General features: G+C 35.3%; 3 protein-coding genes across 11 annotated transcripts in view; 2 read left to right on the forward strand and 1 right to left on the reverse strand.

Annotated features, from left to right (window-relative positions):
- Positions 1-2,447, forward strand: part of LOC105333471 (protein timeless) — a 34,196-nt gene extending 31,749 nt beyond the window's left edge. For all 4 annotated transcript variants that reach the window (XM_066068176.1, XM_011436466.4, XM_011436467.4 and 1 more), the window contains one exon: positions 1,216-2,447. Coding sequence is in view for 3 of the 4 variants with exons in the window: in XM_011436466.4 (XP_011434768.3) it covers positions 1,216-1,342 (127 nt within the window). In the remaining variant the exon portion in view is untranslated. The remainder of the gene's footprint in view (positions 1-1,215) is intronic.
- Positions 2,448-3,987: 1,540 nt separating this feature from the next.
- LOC105333472 (tetratricopeptide repeat protein 14 homolog) lies at positions 3,988-14,890 on the reverse strand. Of its 6 annotated transcripts, none has more exons than XM_066068132.1 (15): positions 14,799-14,817; positions 12,901-13,662; positions 12,510-12,669; positions 12,248-12,363; positions 11,972-12,048; positions 11,333-11,537; positions 11,138-11,229; positions 9,722-9,759; positions 9,483-9,623; positions 9,189-9,260; positions 8,960-9,079; positions 8,547-8,669; positions 7,909-8,023; positions 7,571-7,701; positions 3,988-7,279 (listed from the first exon to the last, which is right to left on the reverse strand). In XM_066068132.1, exons 3-15 carry the CDS (start codon positions 12,650-12,652, stop codon positions 4,534-4,536), a joined length of 4,119 nt encoding a protein of 1,372 aa, XP_065924204.1. In that variant the 5' UTR covers positions 12,653-12,669; positions 12,901-13,662; positions 14,799-14,817; the 3' UTR covers positions 3,988-4,533. The 6 variants fall into 6 exon arrangements, with proteins under 6 accessions (XP_065924204.1, XP_065924200.1, XP_065924203.1 ...); XM_066068128.1 differs by lacking the exon at positions 14,799-14,817 and adding an exon at positions 14,365-14,780 and having other exon boundaries at positions 12,901-14,274; XM_066068131.1 differs by lacking the exon at positions 14,799-14,817 and adding an exon at positions 14,135-14,780.
- A 1,599-nt stretch (positions 14,891-16,489) lies between these two features.
- LOC105323723 (eukaryotic initiation factor 4A-I) lies at positions 16,490-21,178 on the forward strand. Its single transcript, XM_034474202.2, has 10 exons — positions 16,490-16,639; positions 17,080-17,161; positions 17,248-17,380; positions 18,531-18,670; positions 18,872-19,037; positions 19,144-19,253; positions 19,369-19,512; positions 19,630-19,767; positions 20,055-20,224; positions 20,402-21,178. The coding sequence occupies exons 1-10, from the start codon at positions 16,611-16,613 to the stop codon at positions 20,544-20,546; spliced, it is 1,257 nt and encodes a 418-aa protein (XP_034330093.1). The 5' UTR covers positions 16,490-16,610; the 3' UTR covers positions 20,547-21,178.

A 21,178-nucleotide genomic window follows, 5' to 3' on the forward strand; every position in this document is an offset into this window, starting at 1 on the left:
TTTCAACTGCACCCATGCTTTGCAAGCCATATTTTATGGTGTGGGTTTTTTGTGGCCAGGTCAGACCTGAGCAGTATAATGTCTATCACAATCAAACTTACCTAGTCAGCTGATGCATCTCTGGACAGCAGGGTGTAATGCATCTCAAATGGAGGTCACAAAAACCTCAATTTCTGGATCATATCTTTAACATTGTGAGGGATATTTTGTAAAAAAGTAGGTCATGAGGACAAGTTTTTGAAATTTAATGTCTACTTAAAGCTTGTGTACCTGAAGCTTGTTACTAAGAGTATGCCAATATGCATCGTACATGTATAGCGTAAGAAGGGGAACAAGTGCTCTTTAATACAATTTTATAATAAATACCGGTAGTTAAATGATAAGTGAATGTATCACATACTTTGTTATGCAGTCTTATACAAAGAGGAGTTATCCTTATGTAAACTATGCAACCCTCCACCTAAATATTAAAATTTCTGAAAAATTATTTTTAAAATGTAATACTGAACTGTTATTGTTTGATTTTGCAAAGAATTATCATCTTGTTGACCAACTTAATGTAAAGTATATAGATTTACAATTAAGAACATCAATCTTCTAAGTGGATACTCAAAAAGAAATATCTAAAAAAAATAATTAAAAAACGCCTCTATTATTGATCTGTGTGTGACCGATGTGATACGTGTATGTAAATGACAGTAGACCACTCACTAACAGCTTATATAGCCTAGCTAACACAAGAATGGCCACCACAGTGCCTGTAATGTTACAAGAATACAATGTGTTTGTACATATATGTAACAATCAGAAATATAGGATAATGTCACCATTGGCATTAAACACTGTTGAAGAGGCAAAGTAAAAAAAAAAAAACAGTGGAAGTATACATTGAGGTAAAGTACAGCTGAAATATCTTGATCTAATGTAATTCCCATTAGAACTGTTAACAACTTTGAGATAAATAACCTTTTTAATTTAATTTTTTTACTATATATCTTTTATGTATATCTACCTGTCTGCTGTCATTTTGCTGTATCATTTCAGGGTACATCTTTGCTAGCCAAGGGTTTTATTTGCTGTCTATAAATTTATATGGGGAGCAGAGTGGACTGAAAACCCTTAGCTAGTGAAGATGTTCAGAGTACAAATTACCAGTAAGTTTAATTTCTTTTTTTTAACCAGCATTTTTATGTTTTTTATGCAATCTACTTGTAGGAAAATGAAAAAGATCCCGGACACAGTATGGATGACAATGATCCAGCAATACAACAAAAATTCTGGAAAGGATGGGAAACAAGGAATGCAAGTCAGGAACGAGTTCCAGAGCCAGGCTTGTCCTTGACCTTCAACCCATTCTGACCGAGTCTGTGTCGGGGGAGGACCTCCCATTACTCCCTGAATTGTCAAAGGAAATGCTGCAAAATGCTGGCATTGAACAGTGTTTCCATTCCAATACAATAAGTGCTGGAAACATGGAAAAGGTGTTATAATTTATTTGATTTTTTCATTGTGTGTGAATCCCTTTGGAAAACTTGGATACAAATTCGTGAAAACAATCTCTGCAGAGAAAAACTTGGAAGTGAATTAATTAAAACACTTGTGTCATTGTGAATTTAATCTGCAGATTTATTTCCCTGTGTACAGTATATGTACAGTTTTAGTTATACAAGTACAAAAAAGGAAATATATAACATGATTGCTCCAAATGAGACGGCACCAAACTTTAAGCAAATCATGAAATATTCGCAACCCAGTGTAATTTGTACAGCAATTGAACAATGTGGTACATGTAATTATGGTAGCTCTATAATGATTATGTAAGATGGAGATGGACCATGCTGTATCTTGTGAATTGTAAATGATTTGAAGTGATTGAGCATTCTTTGTTTTGAAGAATGTGCCCCTGATCGGTAATCTTTCCTACCTGGAGCAGCTGTAGACCAAGTGGTCATTTACCTAGTATTTTTCATCTTTTTGTCTTCATCTCCACACAGACTTCAGTATTGTACAGTATTTAAATGTGATAATCGTTTCATTTAATGTTGTCTTCTCTGGTAGTTAAATACTCCCAAAAAGCTTGGGGTCAAAAATTATTGTTGGTCATCTAGTGCCAATTTTCCTTCGTTTATGTATTTTAGAGCTCAGTTGAAAAAAATATGATCAATAAATCTTGTTCAACTGAATATAGTGTGCAATTTCTTATACATTTATGTGTAAATAACACAATTGTACAAATCAACATTGGTTTTAACAGAATTTAATGTATACTATTTATATAGTTTCGGTTTTAAATATATTGCTGAAAATTTATTACTGAGCATGTTTGCATCAGGTAACGTGTATATATTACAGGTAATGCCACTGTAGTAAAATCATCAAATACATGTAAATGTTTTTATTTTGTTGTAACTTAATTGAATGGTTTTTAATAAATTTGTTGAAATGTACTTTTATTTGATTTTGTGTTTATAAATAAGGAATGTTGCAGATCTCTGAAGATTTTAACAAGAGCTTGGACTTTGGTAGTTGTGTCAAACAGCAATGTGACGCAAGTCTATTTCATTGCTGGCCATTCAGTCATGGCTCTTTGAGATCAACATAATTTGGCTTGTTTTTGAGCTGAGACTACCAGTCTAAGCATATTTATTCAAAACTATCATAATTTTTAATGTTTTAATCAAAGAAATAGACTTATAGTTACATCTTGCCAAAAGTCCAAGGTCTTGTTAAATTTGTTTAATCATCAAAGTGATGATTACCAATACAGGATTTGAACATTGCTCATGTAAGAATTCTTATAACCTTCAAGAATAAAGAAGTAGGTATTTCATACATTTGTAATTTTCCAGGTATTTTACATGTATCAATTCATTCAAAAACCAACAATAAACAGAACAGCTCTACAAGATGTTCTAACTGGGCAACGGGAGGAGAATCAACACATACCTGTGTTACCTTCACTGCCTGTTCTTTTTCTTACAAGAAGTAAATGATCAAGAAAAGTAACTATAACTTAGGAATACATTGAATCACTCTGAGCATTATTAGGCCGGGGGTGGACTAATAGATTTGATCACACCTGACCACATCTGATCTCATTATATTCAAAGAAAGATTTCTTGAATAGATTACTCCTATATAATTTTCAGCACTAGTGCAAATATTGAAATGGCCATTGATGAAATTTATAATACTATCCATTACAAAATCAATTTGTAGTTTTATCCCAAAGACAGTGAAAAAAATTGGATATTTAATAGTACTATAGACTAGTAACTGGGCTAGCTCACATGATGGGGAGTTTAACAACCCAGGAAAGCAATGTTATGCAGTCCAATAGTAAACATTGGTATGATTAAGGGTATAGTTTTTGTACTCCATCATGAAATGGTCATACATGTACTCTGAAGTACACCACAGTTGGAGTGTTTGGTTTGCTGAGCTATTATTTTCCTATCTTTATAGTTGGATGAGCATGTAGGCCTTTGACACTTCTCCAAATCTTGGTATATTTAATCCAGTGGAAAAGTTTATTTCCCCTGGGATTTCATTACAAGATACATACAAGGGTCTTATTGTTAGAGGATTTCCGAAAGAAACAATGGTAAATAATCTTGGAGGATTTTAAACCATATACTGAGGTGCTTTTTACATGCTTTTGTGGTATCATATCAACAACAACAACCCCCCCCCCCCCCCCCCCCCCACACACACACACCCAAAAAAATGTTAAAAATTTTCTTTCAAATTTCCATCTGATACAATATCAGTCCTAAATTCAGAAATCACAGGAAAATAATAAATAAATCTATTTTAAATAAATACATTTGGAATATTTTAGAATTAAAATTTGATGTTAAGTGTAAGACAGGTATTTTAAAAAATATAATAGATGTGTGAATTCCTGAACTATAAATAGAACCAAATTAATATTATAAAGTACATGTATATATAAACTTATCAATACTAAAAGATGAAGAATACATGTTTTCCAATACATTAAATTCTTTATTTAAAAATAAGCAAAAATCCATTCCTATTCAGCCTCAATACAATCTTTCATATATTCTAACGATCATAGGATTAATCTTCAATTCATAATTAGTGGGTTTTTTTTTAAATGTTTGAACTGGTCATTAAAAACATAAAATTAGAGAAAAACAAATTCTTAACTGATTCACACATTACAACTGTTACAAATACACATGGTCCTAGAAAAATTGAGTTGCATCCTAAAAATAACTGCAATGATATGAAGTTGGATGGATTATGAACACAATGTACATATATGGGAACAAACAAAGTGAAGGTTCTTGGGGTTCATTTTAATTGTACAAAATTTAAAATTCAATGTATTCCATCCTAAATTTCAACACATAATGTGCAACATCATCTTTAAAACTCGACACTTGTATTCAAAAGACATAAACTCAAGAAATCAAAAAAAACTTGAGCTTTTTTAATAATCTTATGTCACTATAAAACTTTAATCTTGTAGCCATTATGGCCTTTCAATTTCTCTTATTAACATTTTTAAAAGTTATTGTTTGCAGCGGCCTGCATTTTTTTCTGTCTCAGCTGCTCAAGAAATGTCTCCATCATTTCCAGGGAGCCCTTTCCCTCGGTGGTCACTGGAGCATTGTCCGAGGAAGGGACATTGCCCCCTGGGATTCCTCCATCAACTGGTTTACCTGGTTTATCCTTAGCCCGGGGACCATAATAACCACTTCCTTGACCTATGGGTGGGGACCAGCTACCCCTCTTTTTGTTGGGAGATTTACTTTTAGGTGGTCGATTCTTTGGAGATCTTGATCTGTGTTTGGATCTGGATCTTGATCTAGATCGATGTCCTGACCGCGACCTACTTCTGGACCTTGAACGACCTCTTGACCTACTTCTGGACCTTGAACGACCTTTTGACCTTGATCGACTTCTGGACCTTGAGTCAGATCGACCTCTTGATCTATGTTTAGAGTAGTGAGAATGGCCCCTAAAATTGCCCCCTCTCCCCCTTCTTCCAGCTTGGAACTGTCTGCGTCCCCGGAAAACACCCCTACCTCGAGGAATAAATTTTCCTCTACCCTCAACAAACTTTGAGTCCCCTCTCCCCATTGCTCCACCCCTAATCCCTCCTCTCATTCCACTATTACCTCCCCTCATTCCAACACCCCTAGCACCTCTTCCCCGAGAATCAATCTCTAATTTTATAAATGGTTTTATAGTTACGGATTTCCCATCTGCCTTGAATCTGTTTTTATTGTATCGATTGATCTCGTACAATTTCTTGCCAATGGGATTCTTATCTCCTACGTGATGTGGGGACCTAGATCTCTTTCTCTCAGACTGTGAATACCGGGAACCTGGAGAATGGCTTTTGCTCTCCTTTGATCTTGACCTTTTATCGTGCCTTACTGCCTTCCGTCTCTGATCTTTGTCGCGAGATGGAGAGCGGCTCTTACTAGAAGATGAGGAGGAGGATGACCGTCTTTGTCTATAGTTTGACTTTGGTCTTTCATAAGTTGGACTATCTTCCCTCTTTAATTTCACCTCAAACATCTCTTCTTGGAACACTGGCTCAGGTTTGGGAGCATAGATCTGGTCTGTGTGGAGGGCACTCACAATGCTGACCGGGTCTTCTTCTACACTATCAAATGGCCGGACCCCAAGTTTACCAGTGGGTGCTTTTGGTTCTTCAACAGCATTGTATTTGTCATTTCGTATGTGAATGCGAATGCCTTCAAATTCTCTGTCCAGTTCCTCTTTTGATGGGAGAGCAAACTTTTTTGTCTCAGCTTTAGGGTAACTGTTGTCCCTCTCTCGAGAAGATGACTTGTATGGATTTGATGTTGGTGGTCCTACAGGCTCTTCTTTAACTTTAGAGAAATCTTTCTTGTCCATAGTTTCTTGGAATGTATTGCTGAATTTTGATGCTGTTTCTTGTTTTGGCTTTTGCAATTTGTCTCGAGGTTTATCATCTGCATCAAACCGTGATTTTCTCTCAGAATTTAAACTTTTGTAATATTTCTCATCGCTTGGACTATCCCATCTGGATTTCACAACTTCTTCCAAAGATCCCCCTTTTACTTGTTTCTTTTTCTCTACCTCTTTGTCTGTTGAATACTCTCTTCTTTTCTTATACTTTTTATCAAGCTTAGGTTTTAAATCTGCTTCAAAACTATCCTTGTCTTTAAATTCTGTTTTACGATCTTTACCGTAGCTACCCTGTGACTCCCAGTCATCCTTTTTCCTGTCTTCTCCGTCCTCTTTTGGGTACCTCTTATCTGAGGGAGAGACACTTCCCTTGTTTTTCCGTTTTCTTTTCTCTCCTTTACTGTCTTTGTTTTTCATTTTCTTGGACTTCTTCTTCTTTACTGGCGATTCACTGTCAGTGTTGCCTTTATCGCTGCTGGTAAACTCATTCTCTCTCTTTTCTTCCTTTGAATACATTCCTTCCCTGGTCTTCTGTCCACCTTTCCTATCTCTGGGTGACACACTCCTCCTAGTTGGGGATGCCGGGCGATTCTCATTCCTGTCCTTTATTTGCAATGATCGATCAGACTTTGGTCTGATGTTCATCAGATTTTCAGTGAAACTTGGGTTTCCTTTTTCTTGTCTGTCTCTCTGAGATTCTCCAATATCTCCATACAGAAAGTCTATGTCATTCTTGTCCTGTCTCTCTTTGTGAGAATCAGGGATCCCTATATTCCTCCAATCCTGACTTCTTTCCAGACTTCCTCTTTCAGGATTTCTCTGCAGTCCCCTGCTTCCTTCAGCATACTTATCTTTCCTTCTGATTTCCCTATCAGGATTTCTGCCCTGGTTTTGTTTGTCTGCGTTTCTATCCAAACTCCTTTCTCTACTTCCTTCCAGGCTACGACGATCTTGATCTCTTCCATATTCACGCTCTCTACTAAATTCCCGATCTCTATCTCTACTATAATCTCGATTATCTCTATATTCTCCTTCATGTGTCCCTTTTCTATCAGAATAGTCCTTCAAGTCTTTAAAAAAGTCACTTCCTTTGGACATGAATGAAGACTGGTGGTCAACATTGTACATGCGGCTGGGTGATTCATCCGGCGATTTTGACCGATATCTTTGCCTGGGTGGCGAGTTATTCCTTCTGTCTGAGGCCTCTTGTCCAAGATCTAGTCCTGGAATGCTGTCATATTTATTACTTCCAAATAAATCTCTGTGACCTTCAGATCTTGGTGATCTTGATCTTGACCTTCGTGACTTTGAACCTTGAGGAGACCTGTCTCTTCTCTTTTTTCCACTTCTGAAAAAAAATATCAAAAATGTATAGATCAGATTTTATTTAATAGAATTTTCTTACATAATGTGAAATCATCAAATTTGCGGAATCTTGATTTTTGTAGATTTCATAGGTACTCCTTACAGACAAATTAGCATCTTTTAGGAATTAAGAAATTTGTTCTTCATTCATTGAACATAGAAGCAAATCAGTAAAATTACATTTCAATGAACATTTAAAAAATGCCAATCCCTAAAGTTTGCCCCATGAATTTAAATGATTCTGAAGAAATCATAAAACTACAACTTTACAAACCTGCTTTTGTCTTCATTAATCAATTTTTTAAGTGTGGCAGTGGTGCGACCCATAAACATATCCTCGTCTGAATCTTGGTGTTCATCGTGTCGAGACGGTTTTCTGTAGCGATCACTGGAGTGGTGCCGTTCCTATGAAAGAGGTTAAAACATCAATACCTCACAATACACAAATTAAATCACACACAGTGCAGTGCACCTGGTACATGAAAACCATCTCTAAAAACTTCTTGATACAGAAAAACAAATGCCCTAATTTCTAGTTTCCAGGTAAAAAATTACCTGGGTTAGGTCATGGCACCCTACATATATTAACCGTCCTCCACATTAGAATGATACCTTTTTGTAGAGTAGAAATCTGAGGGCCTCCCTTGCTTCCACAGACTGAGGCTCTATATCCAGGGCTTTCTTTACATACATCTCAGCTTCTTCATAAGCCTCCAGATCCTCCTTCCTAAAAGTCAATTAATAAAAATCCAGGAGTTGTATTTATCATATCAATGTAATAAACTGGCAACTTCAAGACATGAGAAAAATCTATGCCAAAATATGAGTTGTCCAAGCAAGTAAGTTATTTACTGTGGAATCATTAGATTTCGTGGTGGCTCAATTTTCGTGGCTGCCTCTCATCCACAAATTAACATTCTCCATGAATTATTGAATATGGGTTATAAAGTCATAAATCCTTTTATAAGTATAAGATAATACACGAAATTACGTCCCCACTAACCTGTAAAACTTAAGCAATCCACGGAATTTGGCCCCCACCAAATTTAATGATTCTGCAGTATACGTCTTCTTGAACATGCTGATATAGGTACTTGACGTATTTTCTGACTAACTATTGTTTTATATGCTTTAATGTTCTCTATCATGCGTTTATGTTCTGTATCCTCTAACGAGCACTTTCCTGACCAATTTCCAGTTTTTACAGGTATGTGTACAAACAAGGGATTAATTATTCAACATGTACTTACACACGAGCCACGGCTAACAGTGTCTCATACATATACTTCTTGGCATTTTGATGGGTGGGGTTTATCCTCAATGCTTCTTCAAAGTCTTCCATTGCTTTGTTGTAGCTTTCATTGTTTGCATACCTATAGAATAATGCTCTTAATTAAGAAATTCATCAAGATTTTCATCATTATCTATCCGTAAGAGGATTCGCATATAAAATTTGCATTTCTCTTCAAACACCCACAAAACTTTATTTTACCAAAAATGTTTTAAAATGAATCAGATTTTATGTTTTAGCAGAGATGAAATGAGATATAAATAATGAACAGAAATGTGTTGAGAGATCACAATCTGGAGGTTTTTAAAGGTAAAACCCCTGTTTACGAGATATCTCTGATGGAGGTAAGTATAGATATCGATGTACACATACAGTGCTCCCCTGGCTGTCAGCGCCTCCACATTGGTCTCATCAATCTGTAGAGCTTTGTTCAGGTACTGAATGGCCTCTGTCTGTCGGCCCATCTTGAAGTACTTAATTCCATCGGCCACACTGACAAAAGAGAATAATATTAAATCAAAGTATTACACCCTGTGTGAAATAACATGATAGATTTGTCTTATATATAGAAATGATACCAGCAGAATAACTAATCAATTACCATTGGTGTGCCCATTTCTGAGACTGCTGTTTTCTCAAACCTTCCGACATCTCCTTCTCAGGAACTTGTTTCCTGAAAAAGAAAAGTATATTAATTTTTTGCCTATAAATGAGCAATATAAATTATTCACAAATTCAATGTCTTAAAGCAAAAAAAAAAAATGCCATAATTTTTAGAAAATAATCATAATCCTTTACATAGTGATATAATAAACCACCATCATATTTAGCCCCCATGTACAGTATTGGTGTGATGCTAATTGTTTCACAGATAAATGCCGAAATGACCACATACTTGTGAAGGCCTCTCATGTAGGATGATGTCTCGTCTAGCTTCAAAGTATCCAGCAGAAATGACACATTCCCTTGATTGTTAAATCCCACTATGGAGTGCAGGAGCTCATCAAAGGTCAACCCGCGTATGTGTAACTTGCGTCTGAAAAAAATTGAACCAAAATTTTTAAATGTCAATCAACTGGTACAGGTTGTTGAAATTTTGACTGCATACAACGGCAATATATAACTTAAAGCTACCTGTACTGGACAGGAAAATCATCAGCATTTATAAGACCCTGAAATCAGAGAAAGCACAAGGATGCTAATGAGAAAATCACAGGTGTTGAATGGTCTCAAATTTCAACTTTTTAAAGTAGGTTTACAGTGCATTTGATGTGTAAAATTAAAAGCCTTACATCTGAAAAATGTTTTTCAGGGTGTAAGAATTTATCCAAAACTGATAAAGTAAACATACAAGTTCTAAAGTACATGTATAAGTGTACTATAGATGATTAAGAAGAATTACTTTCATAAAATAATTGCTACAATAACAAAATGAAAAATGATCATTTATATAAACTGTTGTACACAAATTAGATCATGTTTTACTAAATACAAAAGTAGTCTGTATTAACTAGGGATGTCAAATCGGTCAATTTTAAGTACTCGGTTACTCGGACGTTTTTCCGATCGATTACCCGGGTACTCGGTAAAAGTATAAATAAATATGAACAAGTACATTGAAACTTTTTGTTGCGTTTGATGTCCAAGTATCAGTCGTCAGAGCTACAGTATCAACTCTTATCAAGTTCTCTTAACAGAGCGGATTTACGATCTTCGTACACTTTTTCGATCCTAGATTTTTTAGTATTACGGGACGGTATGTTGTAGTTTGGTGCGACGATGGACATCAGTTTTTTAAAGCCTTTGCCTTCGACCATTTGTAACGGCATATAATCAAACACAACCATATCAACAATCACACGTGTAATATCATCCGTCTCTTTTCCCGAGAATTTACGGTTTATTGGAAATTGACAAAATTCGATAAAGTCGGTTGTTTTTCTGGAGTTTCTGGCCTGTCAAATTCCTCCTTATGTTTAAGACGAATTTGATTTAACATGTTTGTCGTTACCCCCGCATAGGATAAGTTTACTTCGCACAGCTGACATTTTACGTTTTTTGAATCTTTAGTTCTTTTAAAATATTTCCAGACCTTTGAAGTCGGTGGCGGCATTTTAGGTCTGTTCAATTTATAATAGACTATCTAAACGATTTTCACTGAAAACAAATCATTAAAGTAAGCCAAAAATAAAGGTAGAAGACAGCCAAAGGTGAGAAAAGCTAGGTAACAGGTGCTTGGTCACGATAATTACTATATAAACACTGCCACAGGCGATAACGGTCATTTAGCATATTTAGCAGTTTAGAGGCGTAGGGAATCCTAATTGCTGTATGTACAAATGCAATGGACATTTTAAGTTTTAAAACCAATGTTTTAATGCATTATTAAATAAACTTAGAAATATTAAAAAATATACATCCGAGTACCGATTTTAGTATTTGATACTCGGACGTTCGATCGAGTACCCGGTTAACCGGGTACTCGTTGACATCCCTAGTATTAACTGATCCTATAGTAATGTTATAAAGAGTGTAAAATGGGGACCATACAAGTTTGACCGTCTCCTGCTCCTCCGACAAAGCTCGCTCGTTCAGGGACACTATGATCCGCTCAGACTCGGAATTCACATTCACTACAACTCCTACAAAATGAAACAACAGCAATGCATTTCACCGACAATTGTTCTGACAGGGTATTTATCATTTTATTTTACAGTGCAGATTTTAGTCTATTTATCAGCTGACCTCTGACTTTGTCCTTAACAGCAAACCCCTCCAGGGGGCTCTGATAGGGGACTCTGGGGAGCTCCTTTGCTGGACAGAATGCTGTTATTTTCATCTCATCAATATCCCGAGCTTTGTCATTGTCCAGACACAGAAGAGTAAGAACCAGTCCACTCTCTAGGGCCGTCGTCACTACTCCAATCACAATGTCGTATCTCTCTAAACTCTAAAAATAGTAACCAATCACACGTTGTATCTCTCTTAACTCTAAAAATAGTAACCAATCACACGTTGTATCTCTCTTAACTCTAAAAATAGTAGCCAATCACAAAGTTGTATCTCTATAAACTCTCAAAATAGTAGCCAATCACAATGTTGTTTCTCTCTAACCTCTAAAAATAGTAACCAATCACACGTTGTATCTCTCTAAACTCTAAAAATAGTAACCAATCACACGTTGTATCTCTCTTAACTCTAAAAATAGTAGCCAATCACAATGTTGTTTCTCTCTAACCTCTAAAAATAGTATCCAATATCAATGTTGTATCTCTCCCCCCCCCCCCCCCCCTCAAAAAAAATTCATGCTTACTGTATTTACACCCTTTAAACAGTCACAGCATTTTTTCAATCATCCTTGTAAACGTTTTGAAATTCACTCACATTAAAGAAATGTCTTCTAGCTGCAGTCCAGTCTACTCCCATAAAGGACTCAATTGGTGGCATTTTTGCATAAGTATCTGTAAACAAATCATCATAAGAAATACTTCAATATAACCTGAACAAGAATTTTTTTTTGAAATTTCTTGTCTTCATACTAGATTTAGGTTATATACATTTACATGAAATTTATCAAATTCTTTATCCTTAGTCAATTATAAAAAACAACCTCAACTTAAGAACTTAAGTTCATAATGTGTGAGAGAAGAAAGAGGTTACCATCATCACTGGAAGAGGCTGGATGTCCCGATGCATCTTCTACAGAATTAAACAGATAATCTGCTTTCTTGGCAACAAAGCTGTGGATACGCTGGGAGATATCTCTTCGAAGCCTGCAATAGACACATTAAAATATAAAACACCAAACACAGGTCTCTTACAAATATTTCAAAGTAAAGAAATTCCCTCATAAAATACTACTAGGTATTACACTATCTTTTAAGCAGTTATTTTGAAATGAATTCTCAAGAATTGTTCAGACCTTGAGGTATTGGGTTGCCTCTGGCGGTACTTATTCAGATGGTCAGTCAAACTGACAGGTACTTGCTGCTGTTCTATCTGCAGACATCTTACTAGTTCTGGACCATGGTACTGCACAGCCTGACCCAGTAGTCCAGAGTCCATTGTACTGATAAATCAACCTACAATACACAAAAACATGTCACTCTGCCATTCTAATCCACCTCTCCAAAAAAACTTCCCCAACCTTTTATAAGTTGCCATTTATCCTTTGCATTATTTTTTTCCACAACAATTTTAAAGGATCAATCTTTTCCCCCTACTACATGGATATCCAAATAAATATATAATTCCTTCAAACCAGCAAAATAAGTAACACTCTGAAATTGTGATAAACACAAGAGAAAACAAACCTTGTCATTTCCAAGACAATCAATAACATTTAACATCTCTTTTAATAGCAAGAAATCTTAAGCATAAAATAGGATGTCATCTTTTTTTTGAGAGAGAGAGCCTTATGTCTCTGACGGTCTTTGAGATAAATGACAACTCATATTCTTCATATTCATCATTTCCTATCTCTGTCCACTGACGGTGGTCCATCATCATAATTTGCTATCTTAGTCCACTGTTTGTGAGTCCAATGTTTGGACTATGGTCCATCAACATCATCATTTTCTATCATAGTTCACTGTCTCCGAGTCCATTGTCTGAGAGTCCACTAACTGTGGTCCACTGACTGTGGTCCATCTTCATAATTTGCTATCTTAGTCCACTGTCTGTGAGTCCACTGTTTGTGAGTCCAATGATCGTGGTCCATCATCATCATCATCATTTCCTATCTTAGTTTACTGTTTCTGAGTCCAACATCTGAGAGTCCACAGACTATGGTCCATCATCATCATCATCATCATCATCATCATCATTTCCTATCTTAGTTTACTGTCTCTGAGTCCAACGTCTGAGAGTCCACTGACTGTGGTCCATCATCATCATCTTCTATCTTAGTCCACTGTCTGTGAGTCCATTGTTTGTGAGTCCAATGACTGTGGTCCATCATCATCATCATCATTTGCTATCTTAGTTCACTGTCTATGATTCAGTATCATCTTTTTTCTTCTTTTTCCTCTGTCATCTTTTCCATCATCCTCATAATTGTTAAGGTCTTCATTTTTCTGAATAAACATCAGTTTTGTAGCTCAGGCTGTTTTAAGAAGAATAACTCTTCTAATACAATACTGAACACATGCAATGTCCTCTTCAAAATTTTAATGAGTCATCTCTAGTTAACTTCCCACACTATCCCTCTGTTTTAGATTGGCAGTTTGGCAGTTTACCTCAAGCATATAATTATATTATCAATATTTCTTTAATATCTTGAATAAATACTGGCTTCATCAGCTGACTTCAGTTCCTCATCAAACAAAATCAAAAGGTATGATCTAATTTCTAGTTACAACAAAAAACGTCCAATAAAATCATATACTGGTTAACAGACGACTAATTTTATTTCCAAAATTGAAACTCTTGAACCATGTAACAAATGCTTGATATTGAAAAACTCATTCTGCCCATTTATCAAAATTACTATAATCATTAGGCCGATTTAACAACATTTGATCAGTGTCAATCAGAAAGTTATCCCACCTTGTCCTTCAGGACTTTATAAAAAGTAAACCTCACTTTAATTCAGTCACAATTTTTGTGTACTGAAATGTCAATTAGTTATTGAATTCCTTTCATTTCTTTCAATTTTGTTTTCCTTAAAATAAAAAGACACAGGCAGCCTGAAAATGAACAAAATAACAGTCATTATTTGATATTATGGTGAGCTTTACAATACGGTCTTATTAATGCCATAAAAAATTTACACATACCTTGAATTAAATAATGGTGTAGATCTTCTCATAAACGACAGATTACTTATATTGATTCTCTTAATAACTATTCTTTCCTGAGACAAAAAAGCCTCTTTTGGACTAAAATCTCAAAAACAGCTGCATAAGAATCAAACATGTTTTGTGAAATGCTGTGCAAGGCTTCTGAGAATGCAATTGGTTCATAATTGTTTACTTGACACCAGTACCACATACGACAAAACGTCTTAGCGATACAATATTAACCATAAACGAATAACGTGCACACCCATAAGTGCATCGGATTCCAACTTTCTTTTTACATTTGTACGATCGAAATTCGGACAAAAAAGAGAGACCATTAACTAAGCATTAGGGAGAACATTTTCCATTATACATAAACTTTCATAGAAATCGAAGATTTTACTCTAATTAACTATCGAGTATATGCAAACCTTTACGCAAATCCTACATAAAGCATCATATTTTATTTTGTAGGGGAAAAATGCCGTACAAATCGATGGTGGAAACTTTGCAAGAATTCACAATTTTTAGAATTCCTAACCCGATTCAAATAATTCTAGCATTCAAATTTTTGCACTTCTTTCGCAGGAAAAGCAAGTATATAGATAAATAAATAAATAAAATTTAATAAACATGATATTTTTCATCAAAGTTTTTTTATTCAACTAAGGGAAATATTCGATTTGGAAATGAATGGTACACTGAACAGAAATAGTTTTGTAGAAGTCGGTTTTATTCATAAGCTACTTATATATAAAGTCATAACTCTTATTTTTATAGATAGTGTCTGAATTTATATTACATTAATATGATATGTTATTTGACGTTTCCTGATATAAAAAAAACTAATTGGCCTATAAAAATATACATGGACTTTGTTCAGAACAGGCATTGTTGTTAGTGTGCTTTCTCGTCGAAATAGCTTGCTGTTTATGTATCTACCCCTCCTCCCAACGAAATAAAAAAAATCTTTGCTAAAATTTTCTAAATTACAATTTCTAAGACATGTATGTGTTCAATGGAATTTTTTTCCACGGAGGATGTTTTAAATGTCATAGTTTTAATTTGATCCAAACTACTAGTACTGTCTTCTCTAGTTCTCTTCGTTAAACAGATTAAATGTAATATTTTATATTACGTATATTTTGTTAATTAAAATAATTTATAATATTATGATCATAATAAATTGAATAAGAATTTGTCCGAAGATATAGCCTACAACTTCCGTTAGACAACTTTAAAAATGATGGCCAGTGTTCGTTTCCAATCCCCGCCTTATTCCCGGGACGCACATTTATGTTTTATTCTTCTTTGTAAGTCTTACATGTAGTTGTATCATTTAATTATGTAAGGAATATAAAATATATTGTGTTATGTTTGTTTTGGGGCCGATTTGCTGTTTTATGTTTGTTTTGAGGACATGAACCCCTTCCCCTTCCTCGGGGGGGGGGGGGGGTATGATCTAAGGTACCTGTTGTTTTTTGAGAGGGTTCTTTTTTTTGGGGGGGGGGGGGGATAGGAAGAGTTTCTATGATATCTACCATGCATCATATACTAGATTCAATTCTCAATAATTTAATTTGATTGTCGGTAGGCCAAAATAATGACCAATGGAGAGGTAAACTGTCTATGATGTTATTTTTGTAAATGTTAAATTTAAGTCAAAATCAACATGTTATTCTTTTGTTTAATATTCTAAAAATATAACAAATACGTACACAGTACTATGATATATTTGGTATTGTTCATGATTTTGTAAATAGCGCTCCAGTTTAAAGTATAAATTAGTATAATCTTTTTTCAATACAGTTTTTGTTTCTCAGTCAATCTAATTAGAATTATACCTTTACGACATGTAACATACATATACGCCAGGGATGTATTCGGCAAGAGGAACGGTTTAACAAGTTCGGTTATCAATAAAATCGCTTCTCAACCGATTATTGCATCGGGATCGGTAATTGAATCAAGAGCAATCCCACGTGCGTGACGTCAAGGATGGCGAAGAAAGGAAATTACGTTTTACATATTAATACGCCAACCGCAAATATAGTTCGCCAATTTCTACTCATAGTTGATTTGATATAAGCAACAAAAATGTACAGTGTTTACAAAAATCAAATTAAAGAAACTATATTAGTTTAAAACATATTTAAAATAATCGATCGAAAAACATTTAACTGAACAATTTCAGAAATTGCGGAAGGATAATCGGTCCTTTATTCGCGGTACCTAGCGAGAACATGTCATATAACTCTGAAGATGGTGATAGGTAAGAAATTATTTAGAAATAAAGGATCAGTTTTGTATGAAACTCGATTTATGGAACCTTTAAGATGTTAGCTTGAACTTCTCTGAATTATATACCCGTATATTGAGAACTGTACTAGTAATACGAATTTAATTACTGGTTGCGATTCGAAGGTAGTGTCATGGCGGACACCGGTTCGCACGTGTGCGATCCATATGGAACTGGCTAAAGTTAACGAATCAGGTTAACAAGATAATAGCGACGAGTAAACACAAAATCCTCATATACGAATCTTCTGAGAAACTTATTGTCGTGATATTGATTCTACGATTGTCCATTTGCGACGTTACATTTAAGTCATTCATTGATCACGTGGTCTCGACACTTCATGTTCCTGGAAGGAGGGAACGCGTTGTATTGGTATGTTATATTACTTATGTGCTCCATATTCTAAATTTCAGGTCTCGAAATGAGAGACCACAAAGTGGAGACCGTGGTGATACCAAAGAGGAGTACATCCCAGAAGCTGGTGGTCTCATTGAGGTTTGTCATATGCTACTGCACACAAATTGGCATATTAGTTTCATGATTTTTCATTGAATCATCTTAAAATATATTTCATTTATCAGAGCAACTGGGATGAGGTTGTGGACAACTTTGATGACATGAACCTCAGAGAAGAGCTATTGAGAGGAATCTATGCCTATGGATTTGAGAAACCCTCTGCTATTCAACAGAGAGCCATTATTCCTTGTATTAAAGGTAATTGTAATGTGAAGTTTATGACATGCCTTCCCAAAAGCACCACACTGTCTTTCTGTGACAGTGCTGGCCGTCAAGTGGAAGAATATTAAATTCTGTTCTATGTGGGTGAGGTGTTCCTCAGCTGAAGAAAATCTCAAACTGGAGCTGTACATTATTTTTATGTATACAATAGATGCTTATATCAAAACTGTAATAATAAGGGTGACACCTCAACCAAAGGATGAATGTTTCTTAATATAAAAAAATCTGAAAATGTATGGCGCAAAATAGTAACACTTGCAGATCAACCTGTGACTGATTGATATCCTCAAAGACTATTCAGTAATTACCAATCAATTCAGTAATGTTTTTACGAGACAAGATTCTTGTCAAAGCAAGCATTTTTGTAATGGAAAATATTTATGACACAAATGTTCCTAAAACCATGAGTTTGTGGATTAATGTTCTTGGAAATTCAGATTAAGCTGTTCAGACCCTAAAGATAATGCTTCACTTAGAGAGGATCTTATGATTTTAAGTTGTATCATCATTATTTGGTATTCCATTAAAAATAAGAGTTCCCAATGACTGGTTAAAGTGATAAGAATAAGAGTTCCCAATGACTGGTTAAAGTGATAAGACATTGTTCAGGGGTATTGAATTGATAACGGGAATTAAGAATCTTGGTGTAGAAAAACCTTTTTGCCATATTTATTGTCCTGTATATATATAATATGGTTTGTCTGGTGGCGAAACGTTCTGAAATGACAGGGAGTAGGGTAAACAAAATATTTGAAACATTTGCATCACTTACTTCCCAAAAGCACCACACTGTCTTTCTGTGGCAGTGCTGGCCGTCAAGTGGAAGAATATGAAATTCTGTTCTACGTGGGTGAGGTGTTTTTTAACATAAAGAAAATCTCAAACTAGAGCTGTACATTATAAATTATAATCTCTGCATTGTTTGAAAAATTCATTTAGTCTACATAGTCTATAAAAAGAGTTTCTAGTAAGTTCTTCCTCCTCTTCGATCCCATCTTCTGAGGGGAAACCCTGTATTAGTTTAATAAATCAACCAAATTAATAAAACTCTCAATTAGTGCATTGTTGTGAAAAAGTTCAGGGTATAGGTTTTGACACTGAAGTACAATTTCTATTTGAATTACAGGACGAGATGTGATTGCTCAGGCCCAGTCTGGAACTGGCAAGACAGCAACTTTCTCCATCGCTATTTTACAGCAACTCAACATAGAGGAGAAAGATTGCCAGGCTCTTGTACTGGCCCCAACCAGGGAACTGGCTCAGCAGGTCAGCACTAAACCAAATCCAAAATTAACATGTTTTGATTTATACAGTGAATCACATTATTTCCTTATTTCTCAAATGAAGCACTTTAAATGACAACTTTATGGATAATGTTAATGTAACACTGTGAAAAGTGAGTGATAATGTACAAGAAATACAAACAGTTATTGATAATCTGCAAACCTTCCTTATAAATGTTTTCAGATCCAGAAAGTTGTGATAGCCCTTGGAGATTACATGGGAGCCTCCTGTCACGCCTGCATTGGTGGAACCAATGTCAGGGAAGACATCCATCGCCTGCAGGCTGGTGTCAACATTGTTGTGGGAACACCAGGCCGTGTTTATGACATGATCAGCAGAAGGGCACTAAGTAAGCAAAAGTTTAGGTGTAATATGACCAGTCAGCAAAGAATCCCTAAAAATATATAGATGATAAAGTATTAAACACTTGTTTAAATAAATAAACTTGATTGTAGACCCCAGAAACATCCAGCTGTTTGTTTTGGATGAGGCTGACGAGATGTTGTCCAGAGGATTCAAAGATCAAATCTATGATGTCTTCAGGTTTATGCCCCAGTCCATACAGGTATTGACATTTTCTGTTTATTTTTACTTTTTAAAAAAAAATTGTTTTTTACAATTTTAAGTTTCTTACAATAAACATGTAGTTAATGGTTTCATGAATATGTTAAATTCTGTAGGTGATCCTGTTGTCTGCCACCATGCCTGTCGAAGTCCTTGATGTCACCAAGAAGTTCATGAGGGATCCTATCCGAATCTTGGTCAAGAAGGAAGAATTGACCCTTGAGGGTATCAGGCAGTTCTACATTCAAGTGGAAAGAGAGGTTAATAGATAATTTATAATTGATGCAATGACAGAAGTTATTTACACAAACCAGTGTTCTTTATACAAGTGTTTCAAAAATTGTTTGACTAACTGTGATGACTGTGTTGCCTTGTAGGAGTGGAAGCTTGACACCCTGTGTGATCTGTACGAGACACTGACCATCACACAGGCTGTCATCTTCTGTAACACCAGGAGGAAGGTGGACTGGCTCACTGACAAGATGCTTAGCCGTGACTTCACTGTGTCGGCTATGGTAAGGCCTTTGTATTTTAAAATGGGGGTGTATATTTAATTTTTCACAGATATTAGATGAAACATTAAGCTAATTTACATTAGACTGATTTTTGTAAGTCAGGGATAAGTTTAATGATGAAGAAACCTAAATTGACTTTCGTTCTCCTGAAGTCTTGTGTTGAATATTAAAATCTGAGAACTTATCCCTCTTCAACATATTTATGGTGGACATTACATGTACACCACAACTATGTTTATTTAGAGCAGGGTTGGTAGTTTAAACTTCTTGTTGTATATTTTATGAAGCATGGTGACATGGATCAGAAGGAGAGAGACGTTATCATGAGAGAATTCCGCACCGGTTCCAGTCGTGTCCTGATCACCACTGATCTGCTAGCTCGGGGCATTGATGTACAACAAGTTTCCTTAGTCATTAACTTTGATCTTCCCGCCAACCGAGAAAACTACATTCACAGGTACACTTTTTATTTAAATCAGACTAAATTCTATTGCCAATCCATCTAAAACCCTTCTTTTACAAACAAAATCGCCCAAGTGAAAGCCTTTGAATACATTGAAATAGTTACCTGTGTATGATGATGATGTAATCTTTCTCTCCATTATTTTTCTGCACAAACATTTCATTCTTCCAGGATTGGTCGTGGAGGACGATTTGGTAGAAAGGGAGTAGCCATAAATTTTGTCACTGCAGAGGATGTACGGACTTTGCGTGATATTGAACAATTTTACAATACACAGATTGAAGAAATGCCCATGAATGTAGCTGATCTGATCTAAGCGTTTGCCACACTTCGGAGTTCTTGTCTTATTTGCTAGTGAATTCAGAAAACATTTTCAGTGCAATTTATCTGGAAATAAAATAAATTTAACAGTTGTCTATGAAATGTGAGTTGTGGACAAGAAGAATCGAATATCGTGGTATCAGAGAGCAGAAACTCTCCCCCTTTTTATGTAATCTGTGACTTTGTATGGGAAAGTGCTGTAATATTGCTGCTTTTGTAACTGTTTAATTTATATTTCTAGAAATCTGAAGCAGCTCTTGCTCTTTCTTTATTGAGAAAGATTTGTCAGAATTTAATACATTATTGTAACAGGAATATTTTTTTTTTCATATGAAGTGCAACGTTCTGGTGCATTATTGGAATAGTTCTAAATATTTTGTTTTAACTGTATGGTTATTGGAACCATTCTCTTGCTGTTTTGTACCAGGAGATTTAGTAAAGCTGGCAATGCACTGGACGTTCTCGTACCGCCATCTATTGCTGTGGAACATCAGCTTTCCACATCACGAGTGGAAAGGAGTGAAATCACATGAGACAGTAAAACCCCTGACTTTTATCAGGAATGTTTATATTACATGTCATGTGAAAATAAGCAATAGATGTATTAAAAAATTCTATAATTATAAA

Source organism: Magallana gigas, chromosome 8 (assembly GCF_963853765.1).
Source record: "Magallana gigas chromosome 8, xbMagGiga1.1, whole genome shotgun sequence".
In the NCBI taxonomy this organism is placed as follows: domain Eukaryota; kingdom Metazoa; phylum Mollusca; class Bivalvia; order Ostreida; family Ostreidae; genus Magallana; species Magallana gigas.

Bases quoted from the DNA above. Each gene is read 5' to 3' on its own strand.
- LOC105323723 (XM_034474202.2), top strand. From the start codon at position 16,611: ATGTCATATAACTCTGAAGATGGTGATAG. The intron at 18,671-18,871 runs GTCAGCACTAAA...AAATGTTTTCAG, and splicing joins CCAGGGAACTGGCTCAGCAG to ATCCAGAAAGTTGTGATAGC. The intron at 19,513-19,629 runs GTTAATAGATAA...GTTGCCTTGTAG, and splicing joins ACATTCAAGTGGAAAGAGAG to GAGTGGAAGCTTGACACCCT.
- LOC105333472 (XM_066068129.1), bottom strand. From the start codon at position 12,652: ATGGACTCTGGACTACTGGGTCAGGCTGTGCAGTACCATGGTCCAGAA. The intron at 12,364-12,509 runs GTCTGAACAATT...ATGTGTCTATTG, and splicing joins AGGCAACCCAATACCTCAAG to CAGGCTTCGAAGAGATATCT. The intron at 9,080-9,188 runs GTAATTGATTAG...CTCTTTTGTCAG, and splicing joins CAGAAATGGGCACACCAATG to TGTGGCCGATGGAATTAAGT.